Here is an 18082-nt window from a genome sequence, read left to right on the forward strand (position 1 = left end):
TTAGATTTACAAGAAAAATGTGGGATATTTACAGTAATAAAGACTAAAGTGTATTGTTATGTCCAGAATCATGAAACATCCTGACTGTGGGATTCACACTAAAAACAAACATATGTAAAAGGATTGATTTTAAAATCAAAAGCAACTGGACACGTTTTCTATGGATGAAGCCTCTTGGATGAGAAGTGAAACGTTTTCCTCGACAAACGACCAAGTCCAGTTGCTTCCGATTTAAAACTGCTTTGAGATACTATGACCTGGACAAAGAATATTCACAGGCATAAACATTTATATATTTTTTTTTTTAGTTTGAGTGTATTAACCCCACCCAGTCTCTCTCAAATACATGTCAGATATATAGAATGTAAAACAATGGATGCCACTGTTTTTGTTTTTGTTTGTGTCATTAAAGATTCTAATGTGTGATAAATAATTAATGGTAATAAAACCATTTGGCCTCGGCCCAAAAAGCATTTTTCCCATAGAGCGCAACAGTGAGAGAGGCCTGTAAAACTGTTCACAGACGCCTCCACAGCCACACATCAGTGTTTCTATTCTACATGTTTAATCCACGGGGTTTTAATCTGTAAAAGTTTTTCAAAGCTCAGAAAAGTTTTTTTTTTTTCTCTGAGTGACGTCACCACTGTGTACGTGCACTCTGTCCGCGGTCCCGCTGTGTCTCGGGAACGAGCATGGTTGCTAGGTTACTGCCAGTGACGTCAGGACGAGAACAAGTTAGTGTGAAAAGTGAATAAACAACAAAGGAGAGTTTTCTTCTACACAAACCAAGTTCATTCATTTTGTGATTTTTTTTGTCGCATTTATTCGTCACTTCTTACACTTTTTTTCAGGAAAGTTGTTTTTAATCGATATATTCGCCGCATCACTGGATTCACCGAGACGCCGCCATGATTGTTCATCACTTCCTCCAGTTTCTTCAGGTGTTTTAATTTAAGTCACTGAGCTTCTGTGATGTGTGAGCAGCAGTGTCTCATCCTGACTGCAGGTCACCAGCCTCATTATTTATAGATGAATGACCTTCACTGTGTCAGCGGGTTCAACTAGAACTGAGTCCGGCCTGGATGCAGCGTCCTCCGGGTCAGCAGCGGGGGCCTGAGCCGCTGCAGCCCGCGGCCCCTCTCTGTCCCTGAGGGAGGAACCGTCCTCACCGTCTCTCTAACTCCCCACGTCCTCAGTGTGAGCTCAGTGTACAGTGGCTATATGTTCAATGGCATTCATCATTTAAATTAAATCTTTAAAAAAAATAATTTTGATATATTTTTCATTTTCAAATCAAATATCTGTGAAACAGAACAGTGAAATACAGCTTCACTACAGCACTGCACAGTTTTGGTTGTTTTGTTTTTTTAAAGAAGACATGTCGTATAAATCTGCTTCTCAATGACAGAAAGTAAACGTAATAACTTCATCTGATGAGTTGTAGTTTTCTGTCACATGCAGCATCAATATCTTAAAGTTGCCTAAAAGACAATTTAAACGTAATATTTCTGCCTGGTTATGATTTTTTTAAATGTTGATCCAATGTGACTTCAGGCTCTGAAGCTTCAGACTGAATGTTGTGTCTGTATAATCCGTGTTTAAGGCCCCGGGCCGGTCCTGGATCAGTCTGTTACACATCAGGCCGCTGGCAGAGCACTCGTGACACTACTGCGCAGTCTCTATGGGCCGCATAACGCGGAAGTAACCCGGAAGCCAGAAACTTTTTCGGCGTATGCGCCAGAAGAGCAACTTGTATTGAACTGAATGGCGCCATTTTTAGATCCGTCATCCAGGTCTGATAATACATCCACACTTTACTCTCCACCCTCCACCTCCCCCCGTTTTCTGGTTGAACTTTAGTTTCACTTTGAACAAACGTTGTGATGCAGATGATTTTCTCCTCTGAAGGTAATGTGAGCAGTTTTTAATGTTTTACTCGTTAACACCTGTTGTTACCTGAGTCATTTCACCTTCAGCTTATCGTTGTGTTGTTGTTGTGTTATAATGTTAATACGGTTGTGTAGTTGTTGTTGTGTTGTTATAATGTGACTGTAACTGAAGTGTGGACCCACATTAACCGTGTCCTCCATGTTGTGTGGATATTTGCAGTAGAAGCGGTGGAATAAGAGCAGAAGCAGAGTTAGTTGATGGTCAGTAGTTGAACACAGAGTCGTTATTACTGTGCAGCTCCACTTCCTGAGGACTGGAGGCAGCTTTTCAGCCTGTGGAGGAGGCGGAGATGAGCCGCTGCTCTCCCGCTGTCTGAGCCACTAAATGCGGCCTGAGCTGGGCCGGACAGCCGCCGGAGAACAGCTGTGACTTTCTGTGGGTGAATGGTGTCATTAGATTTAACTACAGGACTGATGTGGACACAGCGGCGGGCTGAGGGGCTGACGGGGTTTTTAAGGCTCTGTATGATGCTCAGAAACACAGTTAACACCGCATCAGATGAGCCAGAGGCTCCTGGTTCTCCAACAGAAACTAAAGGGTCACAATAGATTTGAAAGTTGTAGTTTTTGACTTGTTTTTAAAGCTCTTTGGGACCGGCTCACACTGCAGCTTCTCTGTTGTTTTATAATCCCTGTCCAGCTCTTAGATCTTCCACTGACGGACTTTTAAATCATTTTACACACAAGAAAATAGTCAGTGCAGCGTTTTTTAACTCTGCTGCAAAATCATGGAAAATCCTGCCAAGAGCTAAAAGAGACGCAGGCTCTGTGAACATTTTGAAACTACTCTGAAAACTTATCTATTTAACTTGGCTTTTAATTAATTATCTCATATTTTACATTTCTTACTGATTCCTGTCTTTATTTGTTTTTTTTTCCACTTTTACAACTATTTGCATTGTTTAATTTGATTGTCCTTTTATTCAGCCTTATTTTATTGTACTATTCCATTTTTTATTGTAAAGCACTTTGAGCTACATCTCTTGTATGAAAAGTGCTCAATAAATAAAGCTTATAATTATTTATTATCATTAGTTTGATCAATACTGACTGTTACTTCACATCACTGATCAATACTGAACATGTCATGTTGTTGTCAGGACTTTACTGAGACTTTATTGATTATTGATTCCACCTTGTTGGATCAATGTCAGATCCAATCAGTTGATCTCAGTCCTTCTGTGTGTCAGTGGATGTTAATGTTGGTCCATCGTGTGTGAGCTGGGCTGCTCTTCACTTCACTGCAGCTTCATGACTCCATCTAGTGGACTGATAGTAGAAGTACAGCAGCTTCCTCTTCCTCACTCTGCTGTCAGACTGTATTAAACTGACGCTGATATGAACCAGAGAAGAAGAGTCAGTCAGTGGAGGAGCAGCTGGTATTTTTACAGGAGAAATGATGTCAATTTGAGTGGATGTGCAGATGAATGATTTGTGTTTGTCTCCACATGAAGGTAGAAAGTGTGTGTGAGCTGATGTGGATGTGAATCCAGCAGCATGGATCAGTGTGAGGACAGAGAGGAGGGAGCCCCTCCCTCTAAAACCAGCCAGACCAGAGCTCAGAGGTGAGATGAGGATCTCTAACTGTCCATGACTCTTCTCCATGTCAGAGCTCAGCTCTCAGATCACTGCTCCATCATTATTATGTCAGACAATCTGTTGATCAAAGGTCAGAATTCAAACCGACAAAGTCTTTTCACACTAGAAGTTAGTTGTTGTGTTTATTCAAAGACTTTCACTCAACGTGCACATTAATCAGATCTGTTGTTGTTTCAGGATCCTGCAGCAGAGACCAGACTCTCCTGAACCCAGCTGTCTGTCTTTAAAGAGCGACTGGTCAAAGGACTGGCCCATTAACTTTAAAGAAGGACGTCCATCAGCTGATCAGATGTAAGCTGTAACTGACAGTGAAACTCAGGTTATTGGAGAAAAGAACCAGTTTGTACGACGTGTTGTTGGACCAGGTCTGAAATCAAAGTGTTTCTGTCCACACTGGAAGGTGGAGGTAAAACTGCAGCCGTCATAGAGGGGGAGGGTGGTGATGTGGTTTAAATATGGAGATAATGTCTCCCATGTTCAGACAGTCTGTCCTGGAAGATATTCACAGTGTTGGCCTCAGGTGTTCACTTGAAAAGTGACAGAAAAAGTTCATGTGAAGAGAGAAAGTCAAACCCCGCCTACTTTCTCACCTGCACACAGCTGACCAATCAGTGAGGGAGGTGGATGTTTCAGACGCTGTTCAACCATCTGACAATCATCTGTCTCTTACTCAGTGAAACTTTATTGGTGTATTGTCATTTTCATACTGGGGGCTGCCCAGTACAACCAGTCTGATACAAGCAGACACTGAGCAGCTCCACTGGAGCAGCTGGAGGGTCGAGGTGCCTTGCTTCAGGGCTCTTCAGCAGTGTTGAGTGAGGGAGGGGGAGCTGTGTGGAGGGTTGGTGAGAGACGTTGGGACTAAACCAAACTGGTGAAGCCAAACACTGAGCTGGAAGCTACAAACAGCTGCAGACTGAGCTGTTGATTCTCAGTGGGATCAGCAGGACTAGTAAACCTTTACCTCCACAGGGAGTGGTCTGATTCACTGCTCACATCCGAACATCACTTCATGGACCTTTAGCTTGTGTCTGTCTCTGTGTGGACAGACATAATGTGAGCTCATTCTTCATGATTCCTCCACAGAGTGGACCAGGAGAGCTCAGAGGTTCCCAGGGGTCAGTCTGCCCAGCAGCATCAAACACACCTGGACTCCATATTTATGGTCTGTACATGTACAACAGCTACTTTCACATCTGCTCACAATCATCTCCATGCTGCACTGTTAGACCAGTGGATTGTCAGTCTGTCCAACACGGATCTGATGTTTGGCTCCATGGTTTTAGTTTGATGCTGTCACTCATATAGTTTCCCGTTCCAGCTGCTGGAGGAGAACATGGTCACTTTTGTGAAGAACGAGCTGAAGAAGATCCAGAAGCTTCTGGGTCCAGATTACCCAGAAAGCTCAGAGAGCCAGAGGGAGGATGAGGAGGTGTTGGACGGTGAGGATGAAGAGCAGAGGAGGAGCAGCAGAGAGGCATTTCTGAAGATCACAGTGAACTTCCTTAGGAGGATGAAGCAGGAGGAGCTGGTTGACTGTCTGCAGAGCAGTAAGAAGATTTCTCTAAAGATTCAACATGATGGAGAAATGAGACATTTACTAACATGTAAATATGTTCATATATGTTCATATATGTATTCTTTATGGGAATTAAACAGTCATGTGTTCTTCATGAATCAGTTGTTGATATAGTTTCTTCTGTGTTCATTCAGGAAACTCTGCTGCAGTTTGTGGACGTAAACTCAAATCTAAGCTGAAGGAGAAGTTCCAGTGTGTGTTTGAGGGGATCTCTAAAGCAGGAAACCCAACCCTTCTGAATCAGATCTACACAGAGCTCTTCATCACAGAGGGAGGGGCTGGAGAGGTCAATGATGAACATGAGGTCAGACAGATTGAAACAGCTTCCAGGAAACCAGACAGACCAGAAACAACCATCAGACAAGAAGACATCTTTAAAGCCTCACCTGGAGATGGACCAATCAGAAGAGTGATGACAAAGGGAGTGGCTGGCATTGGGAAAACAGTCTTAACACAGAAGTTCACTCTGGACTGGGCTGAAGACAAAGCCAACCAGGACATACAGTTCACATTTCCCTTCACCTTCAGAGAACTGAATGTGCTAAAAAAGAAAAAGTTCAGCTTGGTGGAACTTGTTCATCACTTCTTCACTGAAACCAAAGAAGCAGGAATCTGCAGGTTTGATCAGTTCCAGGTTGTGTTCATCTTTGACGGTCTGGATGAGTGTCGACCTCCTCTGGACTTCCACAACACTGAGATCCTGACTGATGTCACAGCGTCCACCTCAGTGCACGTGCTGCTGACAAACCTCATCAGGGGGAAACTGCTTCCCTCTGCTCGCCTCTGGATAACCACACGACCTGCAGCAGCCAATCAGATCCCTCCTGAGTGTGTTGACATGGTGACAGAGGTCAGAGGGTTCACTGACCCACAGAAGGAGGAGTACTTCAGGAAGAGGTTCAGAGATGAGGAGCAGGCCAGCAGGATCATCTCCCACATCAAGACGTCACGAAGCCTCCACATCATGTGCCACATCCCAGTCTTCTGCTGGATCACTGCTACAGTTCTGGAGGATGTGTTGAAGACCAGAGAGGGAGGAGAGCTGCCCAAGACCCTGACTGAGATGTACATCCACTTCCTGGTGGTTCAGTCCAAACTGAAGAAGGTCAAGTATGATGGAGGAGCTGAGACAGATCCACACTGGAGTCCAAAGACCAGGAAGATGATCAAGTTTCTGGGAAAACTGGCTTTTGAGCAGCTGCTGAAAGGAAACCTGATCTTCTATGAATCAGACCTGACAGAGTGTGGCATCGATATCAGAGCAGCCTCAGTGTACTCAGGAGTGTTCACACAGGTCTTTAAAGAGGAGAGAGGCCTGTACCAGGACAAGGTGTTCTGCTTCGTCCATCTGAGTGTTCAGGAGTTTCTGGCTGCTCTTCATGTCCATCTGACCTTCATCAACTCTGGAGTCAATCTGCTGTCAGAGGAACAAACAACATCCAGGTGGACTAAAGTCTTCAGAGACAAACCTGAACCAGCACTTTTCCACCAGAGAGCTGTGGACAAGGTCTTACAGAGTCCAAATGGACACCTGGACTTGTTCCTCCGCTTCCTCCTGGGTCTTTCACTGCAGACCAATCAGACTCTGCTACGAGGCCTGATGACACAGACAGGAAGTGGCTCACAGACCAATCAGGAAACAGCCCAGTACATCAAGGAGAAGATCAGTGAGAATCTGTCTGCAGAGAAAAGCATCAACCTGTTCCACTGTCTGAATGAACTGAATGATGGTTCTCTAGTGGAGGAGATCCAACAGTCCCTGAGATCAGGACGTCTCTCCACAGATAAACTGTCTCCTGCTCAATGGTCAGCTCTGGTCTTCATCTTACTGTCATCAGAAGAAGATCTGGACGTGTTTGACCTGAAGAAATACTCTGCTTCAGAGGAGGCTCTTCTGAGGCTGCTGCCAGTGGTCAAAGCCTCCAACAAAGCTGTGTAAGTGGAGAGAGAGTTGGATTTATTCATGATTATATAAAGACACTTCTATCTTTTCAACAGGAGAGAAAATTAATTATTTTCTTCTTTAATTCCTTATCATCTCTTCAGACTGAGTGACTGTAACCTCTCAGAGAGAAGCTGTGAAGCTCTGTCCTCAGTCCTCAGCTCCCAGTCCTTTAGTCTGAGAGACCTGGACCTGAGTAACAACAACCTGCAGGATTCAGGAGTGAAGGTGTTGTCTGCTGGACTGAGGAGTCCACACTGTTCACTGGAAGGTCTGAGGTTAGTGTTTAACATTTTTTGCAAGATACAGGCCTCTATTTACTCGAAAAATGTCAGTTTGTGAATGTTTTTTTGGATTTCCTCTTCAGACTGAGTGGCTGTAACCTCTCAGACAGAAGCTGTGAAGCTCTGTCCTCAGTCCTCAGCTCCCAGTCCTCTAGTCTGAGAGACCTGGACCTGAGTAACAACAACCTGCAGGATTCAGGAGTGAAGGTGTTGTCTGATGGACTGAGGAGTCCACACTGTTCACTGGAAGGTCTGAGGTTAGTGTTTAACATTTTTTGCAAGATACAGGCCTCTATTTACTCGAAAAATGTCAGTTTCTGAATGTTTTTATTTGGATTTCCTCTTCAGACTGAGTGGCTGTAACCTCTCAGAGAGAAGCTGTGAAGCTCTGTCCTCAGTCCTCAGCTCCCAGTCCTCTAGTCTGAGAGACCTGGACCTGAGTAACAACAACCTGCAGGATTCAGGAGTGAAGGTGTTGTCTGCTGGACTGAGGAGTCCACACTGTTCACTGGAAACTCTGAGGTTAGTGTTTAACATTTTTTGCAAGATACAGGCCTCTATTTACTTGAAAAATGTCAGTTTGTGAATGATTTTGTTTGGATTCCCTCTTCAGACTGAGTGTCTGTAACCTCTCAGAGAGAAGCTGTGAAGCTCTGTCCTCAGTCCTCAGCTCCCAGTCCTCTAGTCTGAGAGACCTGGACCTGAGTCACAACAACCTGCAGGATTCAGGAGTGAAGGTGTTGTCTGCTGGACTGAGGAGTCCACACTGTTCACTGGAAACTCTCAGGTCAGGATCCATCAACCTGTTTATCTGATGACTGTTTATAGACCACCAAGTGTTGACAGAAGGTTCCTGTGTGTTGTTTTGTGTGTGTTCAGTCTGTCAGGCTGTCTGGTCACAGAGGAAGGTTGTTCTTCTTTGGCCTCAGCTCTGAGATCCAACCCCTCCCATCTGAGAGAGCTGGACCTGAGCTACAATCATCCAGGAGACTCAGCAGTGAAGCAGCTGTCTGCTGGACGGGAGGATCCAGACTGGAGACTGGAGTCTCTCAGGTATGGACAGACACTGTCTGATAGAGGAGAAGAGCTGTGAACAGTTTCTCGGTCACAGCTGATGACAGATCTGAACAGAAACGAGGAGTTTTCTCCTGATGACTCCAGTGTCTCATCATGACTCACTGTGTCATATTGAGGAGAACAGATCTCACTGTAATGAAATCAGCTGTTGTCAGCTGTGTTTTTTATTTTTTATTTCAGGCTGAATCAGCACAAAGCAGCTTGGAGACGTTTCAGCTGGTTTAATAAAACCATCTCCACTGCTCAGAGACATTAATCTCCCAGTGTCTTCAACCAGGGAGGAAATAAAAGAATTCAATCAGGTCGCACCATCATGTCTCTGTCTCCTAAAATACTGATGATCAATAATCAGCTGAACCTCTCTGAGCTCCTGATCTTGTGATGATGAGATCTGTTGTATTTAGGAGACAGTAAATCATAACTGTGACAAACAGATGTAATAACTATACGGAGGCTTCCAGCTGTCAACAACAAGACTGAGCTGTAACCAACCAGCCCACAGGTCGTCTGTCAGCAGCTATGACCCATAGTTAGGTTTTGTTGCTAGGCAACATCTTGTGGCTGTAGATGTCGGCTGCTGTCGGTACAGTCACACAGCCAGTACACACGGCTGTTATTGTTACCATGACAACCGAGGTCTGGTACACCTGCTGCCGTAGGAGCACTATTCCAGGAGACGCTGCTGTGAGTCGTATCAGAGGGTTGTTGTTGTTCAGGTTGGAAAAAACTCATTGTGGTGAACAGGTGAATAATTAGTGTTTGTGAGTGAATGTTTTTAACATGAAACAGCTGTTTTTTCAACAACAAATCTGACTCCAGATCAGAGGAAGACACAAAGTGGCTCCTTCATGAAAAGTGTGCAGCAGCTGTAGCTTCACTAGTCTTCCTCTCTGAGCCTCTTCCTCTCTGCTCTACAGTTTCTCTGACTTCCTCTGGACTTTGACTTGAAGTCAAACGACAGACGCTCGTATGTTTCCTGCTGCTGTGTGACGGCTGATGAATAAACACAACATCAGGACTGATGTTTCTGCTAAACTGTTCAGTGACCTGTGAACATCATCTGTCAGATTCATCTAACACGTCACAGACTGAGACACTGTGGAGCAAAGAGACACATGAAGGTCACTTTAGAGAGGACTGTGTGTGTGTGTGTGTGTGTGTGTGTGTATGTGTGTGTGTGTGTGTGTGTGTGTGTGTGTGTGTGTGTGTGTGAGTCTAGTGAAGCTGCAGCTCCTGTATAGTTTCCATGAAGGAGCCTCTTTGTGTCTTCATCTTATTTGCTGTGACATTAGTTTGTGCAGCTTCAGAGTCACAGACTCAAAGTGTCTCACACCACAACTGAGAAAACCAGGGATGAAATATTTTCTCCGTGTCTCCTCCCTGCTCTGTATAATTACAAGATAAAGACTCCACTTCCTGTTTCTCTGTGAATGTGCGTCCAAACATACGAGCCTCCATCTGAACACAATAATAAAACAGTGTGTGTGTGAGAGCCATGTAATGTCCATGTCTGCATGCTGACAGAGAACATGCTGGTCTGACCCCCCTCCTCCTTTCAGGGTGGAGCCTGCTGGAGTCCGCTGGTTGAGACCAGGTCTGAGGAAGTGTAAGTGTGATTTTCACTGATTCATGAAAACAAAGCAGCACATTGAGTCATCAATAACTGATCAGATGATAGATCAATAACTGCAGCTGTGTCTTGTTCTCTCCATCAGATTCCTGTGAACTCACACTCGACACAAACACAGTGAACACAAAGATCAAACTGTCTGACAAAAACAGGAAGATGACACATGTGAAGGAGGATCAGTCGTATCCTGATCATCCAGACAGATTTGACCGGTTTCCTCAGCTGCTGTGTAGAACTGGTCTGACTGGTCGCTGTTACTGGGAGGTCGAGTGGAGAGGAAGGGTTGATATATCAGTGAGTTACAGAGGAATCGGCAGGAGAGGAATCAGTGAAGACTGTTTGTTTGGACGGAACGATCAGTCCTGGAGACTGAGCTGCTCTGACAGTGGTTACTCTGTCTGTCACAATAACAGAGAAACATCTGTCTCCTCCTCCTCCTCCTCCTCCTCCTCCTCCGTCCCTCACAGAGTAGCAGTGTATGTGGACTGTCCTGCTGGCTCTCTGTCCTTCTACAGAGTCTCCTCTGACTCACTGATCCACCTCCACACCTTCAACACCACCTTCACTCAGCCTCTGTATCCTGGGTTTGGGTTCTGGTCCATTCCTGGTTCCTCAGTGTCTCTGTGTTAGTGGAGCACAGAGTCTCCTCCTGTTAGAGAAACTTTCTCTGTTTGACAGATCTGTGTGTCTCTGTCACTCACATTTTCAGATTCATGTATTGAATCAGTTTATTTTTAAAATCATCTGAATGATTCTTGTAAACTTGTTGTTGTTGAATCCTCAGACAGAGATTTAGCTTTGAAAGCCAATGTCCAGAAGAAAGACTGAAAGTCTCCAAGAGAAGAACTGGTTTCTGTTTCTGTCCCAGCTGCTGGAAGACTTGTCAAAGGTTTTGAGGTCCTGGGTTTGAATTCTCAGGTGACTCGGTGAAGTTTGAAGTCCAACACTGAAAGTGAAAACATCAAATATGTCGACACAAGTCTCCACTTCCAGAGTCTGTTTTTCTGCTGTAGAAGTTCATCATTTCATTCAATAGCTCCTAATGTGGGGGATTCAATTAAAGAGCCACTGATTACATTTAATGTATTTTAATGGAAACACACCTGCTGATACTTGACACAGTCAGTGACCCTTGTATAAAGAGTGGCCTGATTGGAGGATTTAGGACATATAATATCCTAAATATAATGTCCTTGGGCTCAGGAATAACGTGACATTTAGTCATCTAGTGGTAGTACAAAGAATGACACAGTGGCACACAACTGCATCAGATAAGAAGCCTTTATTAGTCCCACAGTGGGGAAATTCACCATTCATAGCACATTTGGTTCATTTCTTCATGCTCATATGAAGTAGTACACAAACAATGTTGAGTAAACTTGTTGATATTCACTTTTACCATACCATAATATTAATAACATTAAATTACATACATACAAACATACATACATACAATTGTGATGCTTTGTACCTACTATCAAGCATCTGATCTTCCTGGACAAAGCCATGCTCCTCCACAGAGAGAAGTGATGATTTTATCTGCAAGATCAGGGGGAAAAATCAGGATGGTAGAGTGAAAATATTGTGGAAACAATACACAATATATATAACAAACAGCAACTCTAACTTTATAGCTTACGAATATATGAACGATGGAATTACTCTGAAACCACACAGGTCAAAGGTCAATATTTATCGTAATGAAAAACTGACTCAGCCCACGTCTTTGTCACAAATATTCAACAACCAAAGTTCGGGGTTTGTCATGAAATCAGAGTCTGAAATATCAAAACTGTTATTGTCCTCAAAAGTCCAGAACTGGTCAGGGCGACCATGTTTATCATCCACAGTACAGGAGAGGCGTCTGTTGCCACACCTTGTACCTGTGAACCTCATGTTCACCTTTTTATAGGTGCAGGAGACTCGGAGGGCTCCATCCATAACACTCAGTGTGGATGCAGTTGATCTTTCCACCAATGAAGACAGGGATCCTGCAGTCGCCTCACTTACTCCTGTTGGCCAGCAGACATTCTGTGTATTTCTACTGTGTAAAACTTTTGTTCATATTTTTTAATTCAACATCAGTCTGTATGTTATTATGTGCTTTGTTGTATTTTGATATTTGTTAAAATTCACATCCAAAGAAAAAGAAACATTAAAATGAAGACAACAGGTTTGAGAAAGAAGAAAAACACATGAGCATCATTTCACTACAGAACTAACTTCTCAGTCTGTCGTTTACTGTGCTTCCCTTTGGTTCAATGTTTCAGATCAGGTTCATTCAGTGGGACAAACGTATCTATACAACCAGGACAAAACAACAGCATAGTTGCTCTGAATGCCTGTTGTAGGACTCACTCCTGCTGCACTCTATGGGGAGTCAGCCATCAGGTCCCAGGATTATCCACAATGCAGAAATGTCAACAAATTGAATTGGACCTAATTTGAAGAAATTCCCGGAGGGCATTCACAAGGCCAAAACTGCATTTTGTGAGGTGACCTTGACCTTTGACCACCAAACTCTAATTAGTTCATCCTCCATGGAACCACATCACCTGAGATACGCATGTACATATGTTTGGTCGGACAATGCACTGACTGAGGTGACCGGCTGCTTTAGGCCGCACAGTGTACCAGCGTTAGCATAGCATTAGCATAGCTTAGCATTAGCATGCAGCACGAACTGAACCACCTATAACAAGGAACCACTGGTACAGGTTTATACTGAGGAAAGACACAACTGCAAAGATCAGTCGCAGGATTTCAAGAATCAATGTTGGATCACTCAAATAAAAAAAATCTATCATTATTAATCAGAATTAAATAGATTTTTTTCATCCAGTTGTATGAAAAAATCTACAACTGTGGCTCAGAAGCTGGAGGACTCCTCAGCTGCTGTTTCCAAGATCAAGGCTGAATTTTGAATGAATTCAGATTTTGATTGACAGGTGAAAACGTGATTATTATATTCTCTTCAACAGACACCGCAGCTCATCAGTCAAAGCTAATGCAGTGTTTTTAGTCAAATTATTCATCAGAGAAAACTACAAAATTAGCCTCTGGCCTCAAACTTCACCTTAGATCATAGATATTTTGTTATGTATTGATAAACTTCAGTGATCGGTATATGAATCAAACCCAGGCTCTGACTGAACGTGACCGCTGTGTTTCCTGAATGCAGCACGCTTCATAGCTTCATGGCTAACAACAACATAACTGAGCATGTCAGTTACCCATCATCCTTTTGGGGCGCTGTGACTACAGGTGTCATGAGGACACAGAGGTGCTGATGCATTTCTTGTAGATTGTGTGAGGCCCAAGTGACGCCCACAACCCAGTGTCTGTCTGCATTTGAACTGGACGTCCTTCCAACCGAGGCTTCGCCCAATGACCTTCTGAGCTCTCACCTATATTCATGATCAGCACAAAATGGCCGGCAGCAGACGGCTCCTCCTCTGAAGACTCACTCCTTCCTTCCTGACCCTGCTGAACTGGCCTTGTGAGTTTGGTTTCCTGCTGCTGAGTTTGTGCGCTCTCCCTGTAGCATGTAGCTGCCGGGCTTCCTTACCCGCCATTTCCATTGTCACACTGATATTCACAGCTTTTACAAGAGTCGTTTTCTGTGCTGCTTCATTTCTCCGTCCACACACGAGTCTGTCTCTTAGTGTCTCATTTAAAGCATCTTCAGATTCACAGGGTTCAGCGAACTCACATGATGCTGCGACACAGGGAGCGATTCTCCCTCTGCCTGGGATTTGGTGGGAAACGCTTCATCAGTGTGTCCACAGCTTCTCTGTGTTTTACTGCAGTCAGTTGTGGAGCAGGTTCAAAGTCTTTGGTCCCATTACACTTAAAAACCAGTCGGCACTTCTTTTCTCAGCATCAGTTCCTGTAGTGAAGGAGTCAAAGCCTCAGAGTCGGAGCTCCTGTGGCCCCGACAGAGCCGACAGCTGCGGCCTTGTTGTGGCTCCTGGTTGTGGCGCTGCTCTTCCCGCGCTTTCTTTCAGCTCCTGTTTCAGCTCCTTCCCTCTCGGCGAACTGAGCCGCAGCTTCCCGCCGAACGCGCCGGTGCCGCCTCTCACCGGACTCAGCGTGAGGCGGCGGCGAGGAAAGCCGAGAAAAGTCGCTTCTTCATCGGCGACGCGTCGGCTCAGACGTCCTCGCCGCCATTTTTGTTACGTGTCGATCAAGTTCAGTCCCAGGAGAAGAATCACAGCCGGACTCTGACTGGACCTGACGCTTTATAGCCTCATGCTGAGCGGCTCGGTTACCCAGAATCCTCTGGGGCTGCTGCAGCTACAGGTGTCCTGAGAGCCCAAAATACACAAGACTCAAAACAATTACTGCTAAAATAGTGTCGGTGCGTTTTATTCACAGGGTTTCACCAAATCACTGTGATAGTGACTATGACGAGAAAACACACACACACACACACACACACACACACACACACACATCCAACATAAAAATTAAAACAAAATTACATAAATTACGAAAATAAACAAAACAAGTTTAGAGTCGAGAGTGGCATGTACGTCAGTACGTACGCACGCACTCACGCGCGCGCATGCGCAGTTGCAGTGTGCGCGTCCCAGGGTGTGACATCACGTCAGAATCTTTCATTGTGGCTTTGATCTCGTGCTGATGTATTAAAGACACATGTGTCACAGGTAAACCACTTTCACACCTGAGACTCAACACTGCATTTCGTTTCTTGGAAGAACCAGACTCAAGAACCTCAAACATCTCACCATGGTGAAAACCTGCCTGCGAGGCATGGCTCCTCCTGTTTATAGCACTGCTGATGCTAAACCTAAACCCCACAAGCGGGGCCGTGGTCCCAACGTGTCGGCAGCAGCACCTGAAGCCTCTGACCTGACAAACACGGACGAGAAAGACGTCCAAACCTTCGCTGCGGAGAACGCTGCTGCTGAGCCGAGTTCCACAGACGTCATGGAACCATCAGAGAAGGAGACGGAGTCCGACTCTTCCAGCTCCAGCTGTGAAGCCTCGGTCGAGACCAACAGAGACACCGAAGTCACGGCTGAGTCAAAGATCCTGGAAGAGGAAAACGACTCCATCTCCACCATCGACCTGGACCCACCAGAGAAAAACACTGGTTCTGGTGATTCCTCCACCTCTGGCTGTGAGGACGCAGCCGAGGAAGCAGAAGAAACCCGGGTGTTTGTCGCCCTGCTGACGGCCAGAGTGCTCTCAAAGTGCCCCGTTGTGAACCTCTGGACCCAGGAAAGTTTGGTCGCCTACACCCAACAACTGGTGGACCAAACCCTGCAGGGCCTCACTCTGAGTGGAGCTTTCTGCCCCAACGAAAAAGACATCAAGAAGATGTGCAAGGCCGTGATCGACGCCCTGAAGACAAAGTACGGCAACATGCGCAAGCTAGAGACCGCCATATTTTCAGAGCACCCATCTGTGGACGCCGCCATCGTTGTGTGTTTGCGAGCCCACATCAAGGAGCACTCTGCTCGGGCTGCACACAAGAAGAAGAAGAGCGGTGGATGGAGGCAGCACATCTGGCCCCTCTTGCATGTTGCTGGCATTTGCGCTCTGTGGGGCATTTTGTTTCTAATCCTGGCATAAACCTGTGACGCTGGCACGGTGGTGCAGTGGTTATCACTGCTGCATCACTGTCGCCAGGGTCACAAGTTTATACAGGGCCACACAGGGGCTGAGTGCTGATCCTGGATCACCACCAGTTTCTCCCTGTGGCGGCGTGGGTTTTCTCCGGGTACTCCGGTTTCCTCCCACACTCCTTATTTGGACAATAAAAATCTTAAATTTTATTTTTGATTTCTGAATCAACTTCTTCTTAAATTAGAGCAATAAAGGAAGATAAGAGGTGACCTGACATATAAATAATATGACAAGACATATTTTCTAATCATATTCCTCATGTTGAATATTGATCACACAGTATGTGTCTCTAACTTATTTAAAATCTTAATCTGCAAAGAAAATTATAAAACTAATTAAAAAAAACAAAGTGGAGTAAAAGTACAATATTTTAAATAGTACAAAATGCAGGATCTGTATTTCAGTACAAGTTTGGTAAATCTGTATGAAAATACACTTGAGTGAACATATAGTTACTTTCCATCACTAATATCAAAACACAGGACGAGTCTTTAGCTGATTTAGTTATTGTTCCACACCTCCAGGTTACCTGTTACAACTATTCAGCTCTTATTTTGGTAAGCCTGCTAATAGTAACCCATATAGACTGACACTCATTGTTAATTACTTATTATTTCAGTGGTGAAAAATGTGGAACTATTTTTGAACAACAAACAAAAACCAAAAAACTAAAAGTTTTAAAGGCCACATCATGCAGCACCAACTGAACCACCTACAACAAGGAACCACTGGTACAGGTTTATACAAGAAAGACACAACTGCAAAGATCAATATCGGGATTTCACAAATCAATGTTGGATCACTCAAATAAAAAAAAATAATAAAAAAACACTATTAAATCAGAATTAAATAGATTTTTTCATCCAGTTGTATTTACTGTGGATCAGAAGCTGGAGGACTCCTCAGCTGCTGTTTCCAAGCTCAAGACTGAATTCTGAATGAATCACATTAGCCGCTGGCCTCAAACTTGACCTTAGATTATCAGTTTATTTTAGCTGTTGTATGAAATTGTACGATATAAAATTGATCACTATCTCAAAAGCAGTAAAGAAGAAAAACATGCAGCTGTGACTTTAAGATGTAGACATGAGAGGAGCTGCTTGAACAAACAGGATAAAAAGATTGGAGGTAAATCTCTCCAAGTGTTGAAAAGCCTTCAACTACTCAGCCGTCGCATCAGATGAGGTTTTAAACACAGACAACAGCTTCCACAGGAGAACTGTCACACACCGAGATTCAATCAAACCTGTCAACACACACAAACTGAAGGTGAACAGGTGCTGGAGATGATGTTTTCCTAAAACTGACTGAAAGATAAAAAGTCCTGTGAAGTCATCATCATCATTATCATCATCATCATCATCATCATCTTCATCATCATCATCATCAAATTCTCCCAGGTCCAAACAGACATGAACATGAACCAACAGCGGTTTCAGTGCTGACAGCCCTCTGCTGGTCACTCACCTCTCTGCAGAGTCTGAGCTCGGGACTCCCTCCCCATTCCTGAGAGGTGTGCCTCTCCAAAGGACGGATGTTTGGCTCCATCTAAAGACACCGGAGAGATGTTCAGGGGATGAAACAGAAAATAAACCCACAAACCTTTATTTTTTTAATTCATTTTTTATTTTTTAATGTAATTTCTTGTTAGCTTTCTTCTACACATCAGAATAACCTGATTTATTCTCATGAGAATAAGATTTTTTTGCATATATTTCTGAAATGTGTTCGTCTGAATTAAACAGAAAACAAAAGTAGGGCTGTAACTATCTTTTATTTACATCATCGTTTAACTTGCCAATTAAATGGTGATCATTTTCTTTATAAATCAACTGTTATGTCTTAATCTTAATTTCAGGAAACAAACCACTGCCTTATATTTAGGACTGTCCAGCCATTAGTTTCACAAAGCACTAAAAAGTACATTTGAGACTGAGCTGCTGTTACAATTTTCTTAACTACTTTCAGTAACTGTTGATTTTCAGGCAAGATGATGAGATGAATATACGTTTGATATTTTGATTTCTGTCTGTAAGAAAGTGTTCAAAAGGTGCTGGTTACTTCCTGAGCCCTCAACAATACAGGAGTGGACAGATTGACATTTATGTCATGGAAAAGATTACCTTCTCTCTCCGTCTGAAGACAACTGAATTTATTCAACTATGGACCAAGTCGATCAAATAAGTAAGGATTCTGTGTAAGTGAAGTACTGAATGACTGACCCTGTAATATTATTTTACTGACTTTATTTATTTCGTTTAGTATTTATTATGTTCTTCCAGATCCCCCTCAGACATACTTTTTATTATGCTCACACTTCACTGCTCCCACAGTCCACAAAGTTCTTTGTAAATCTGCTCTAAATTC

At 43.9% G+C, this 18082-nt stretch overlaps 2 protein-coding genes across 15 annotated transcripts in view; both read left to right on the forward strand.

The window, feature by feature from the left end:
- Positions 1-843: 843 nt before the first annotated feature.
- Positions 844-18082, forward strand: part of LOC139637406 (NLR family CARD domain-containing protein 3-like) — a 34710-nt gene continuing 17471 nt past the window's right edge. For 2 of the 14 annotated variants that reach the window (XM_071506092.1, XM_071506098.1), the window contains exons 1-3: positions 984-1908; positions 3404-3514; positions 3726-3839. In XM_071506092.1, the coding sequence (XP_071362193.1) occupies positions 3447-3514; positions 3726-3839 (182 nt within the window). In that variant the 5' untranslated portion in view covers positions 984-1908; positions 3404-3446. The other 12 variants (XM_071506089.1, XM_071506090.1, XM_071506100.1 and 9 more) reach the window with 12 other exon arrangements.
- LOC139637536 (uncharacterized) lies at positions 14813-15953 on the forward strand. Its single transcript, XM_071506323.1, has one exon. The coding sequence runs from the start codon at positions 14813-14815 to the stop codon at positions 15659-15661; it is 849 nt and encodes a 282-aa protein (XP_071362424.1). The 3' UTR covers positions 15662-15953.

Source organism: Trachinotus anak, unplaced genomic scaffold (genome assembly GCF_046630095.1).
Source record: "Trachinotus anak isolate AG129_WGS33_773 ecotype Australia unplaced genomic scaffold, CSIRO_AGI_Tana_v1 ptg000020l, whole genome shotgun sequence".
NCBI lineage: Eukaryota > Metazoa > Chordata > Actinopteri > Carangiformes > Carangidae > Trachinotus > Trachinotus anak.

Coding starts and splice junctions, on each gene's coding strand:
- LOC139637536 (XM_071506323.1), top strand. CDS start 14,813: ATGGTGAAAACCTGCCTGCGAGGCATGGCTCCTCCTGTTTATAGCACT.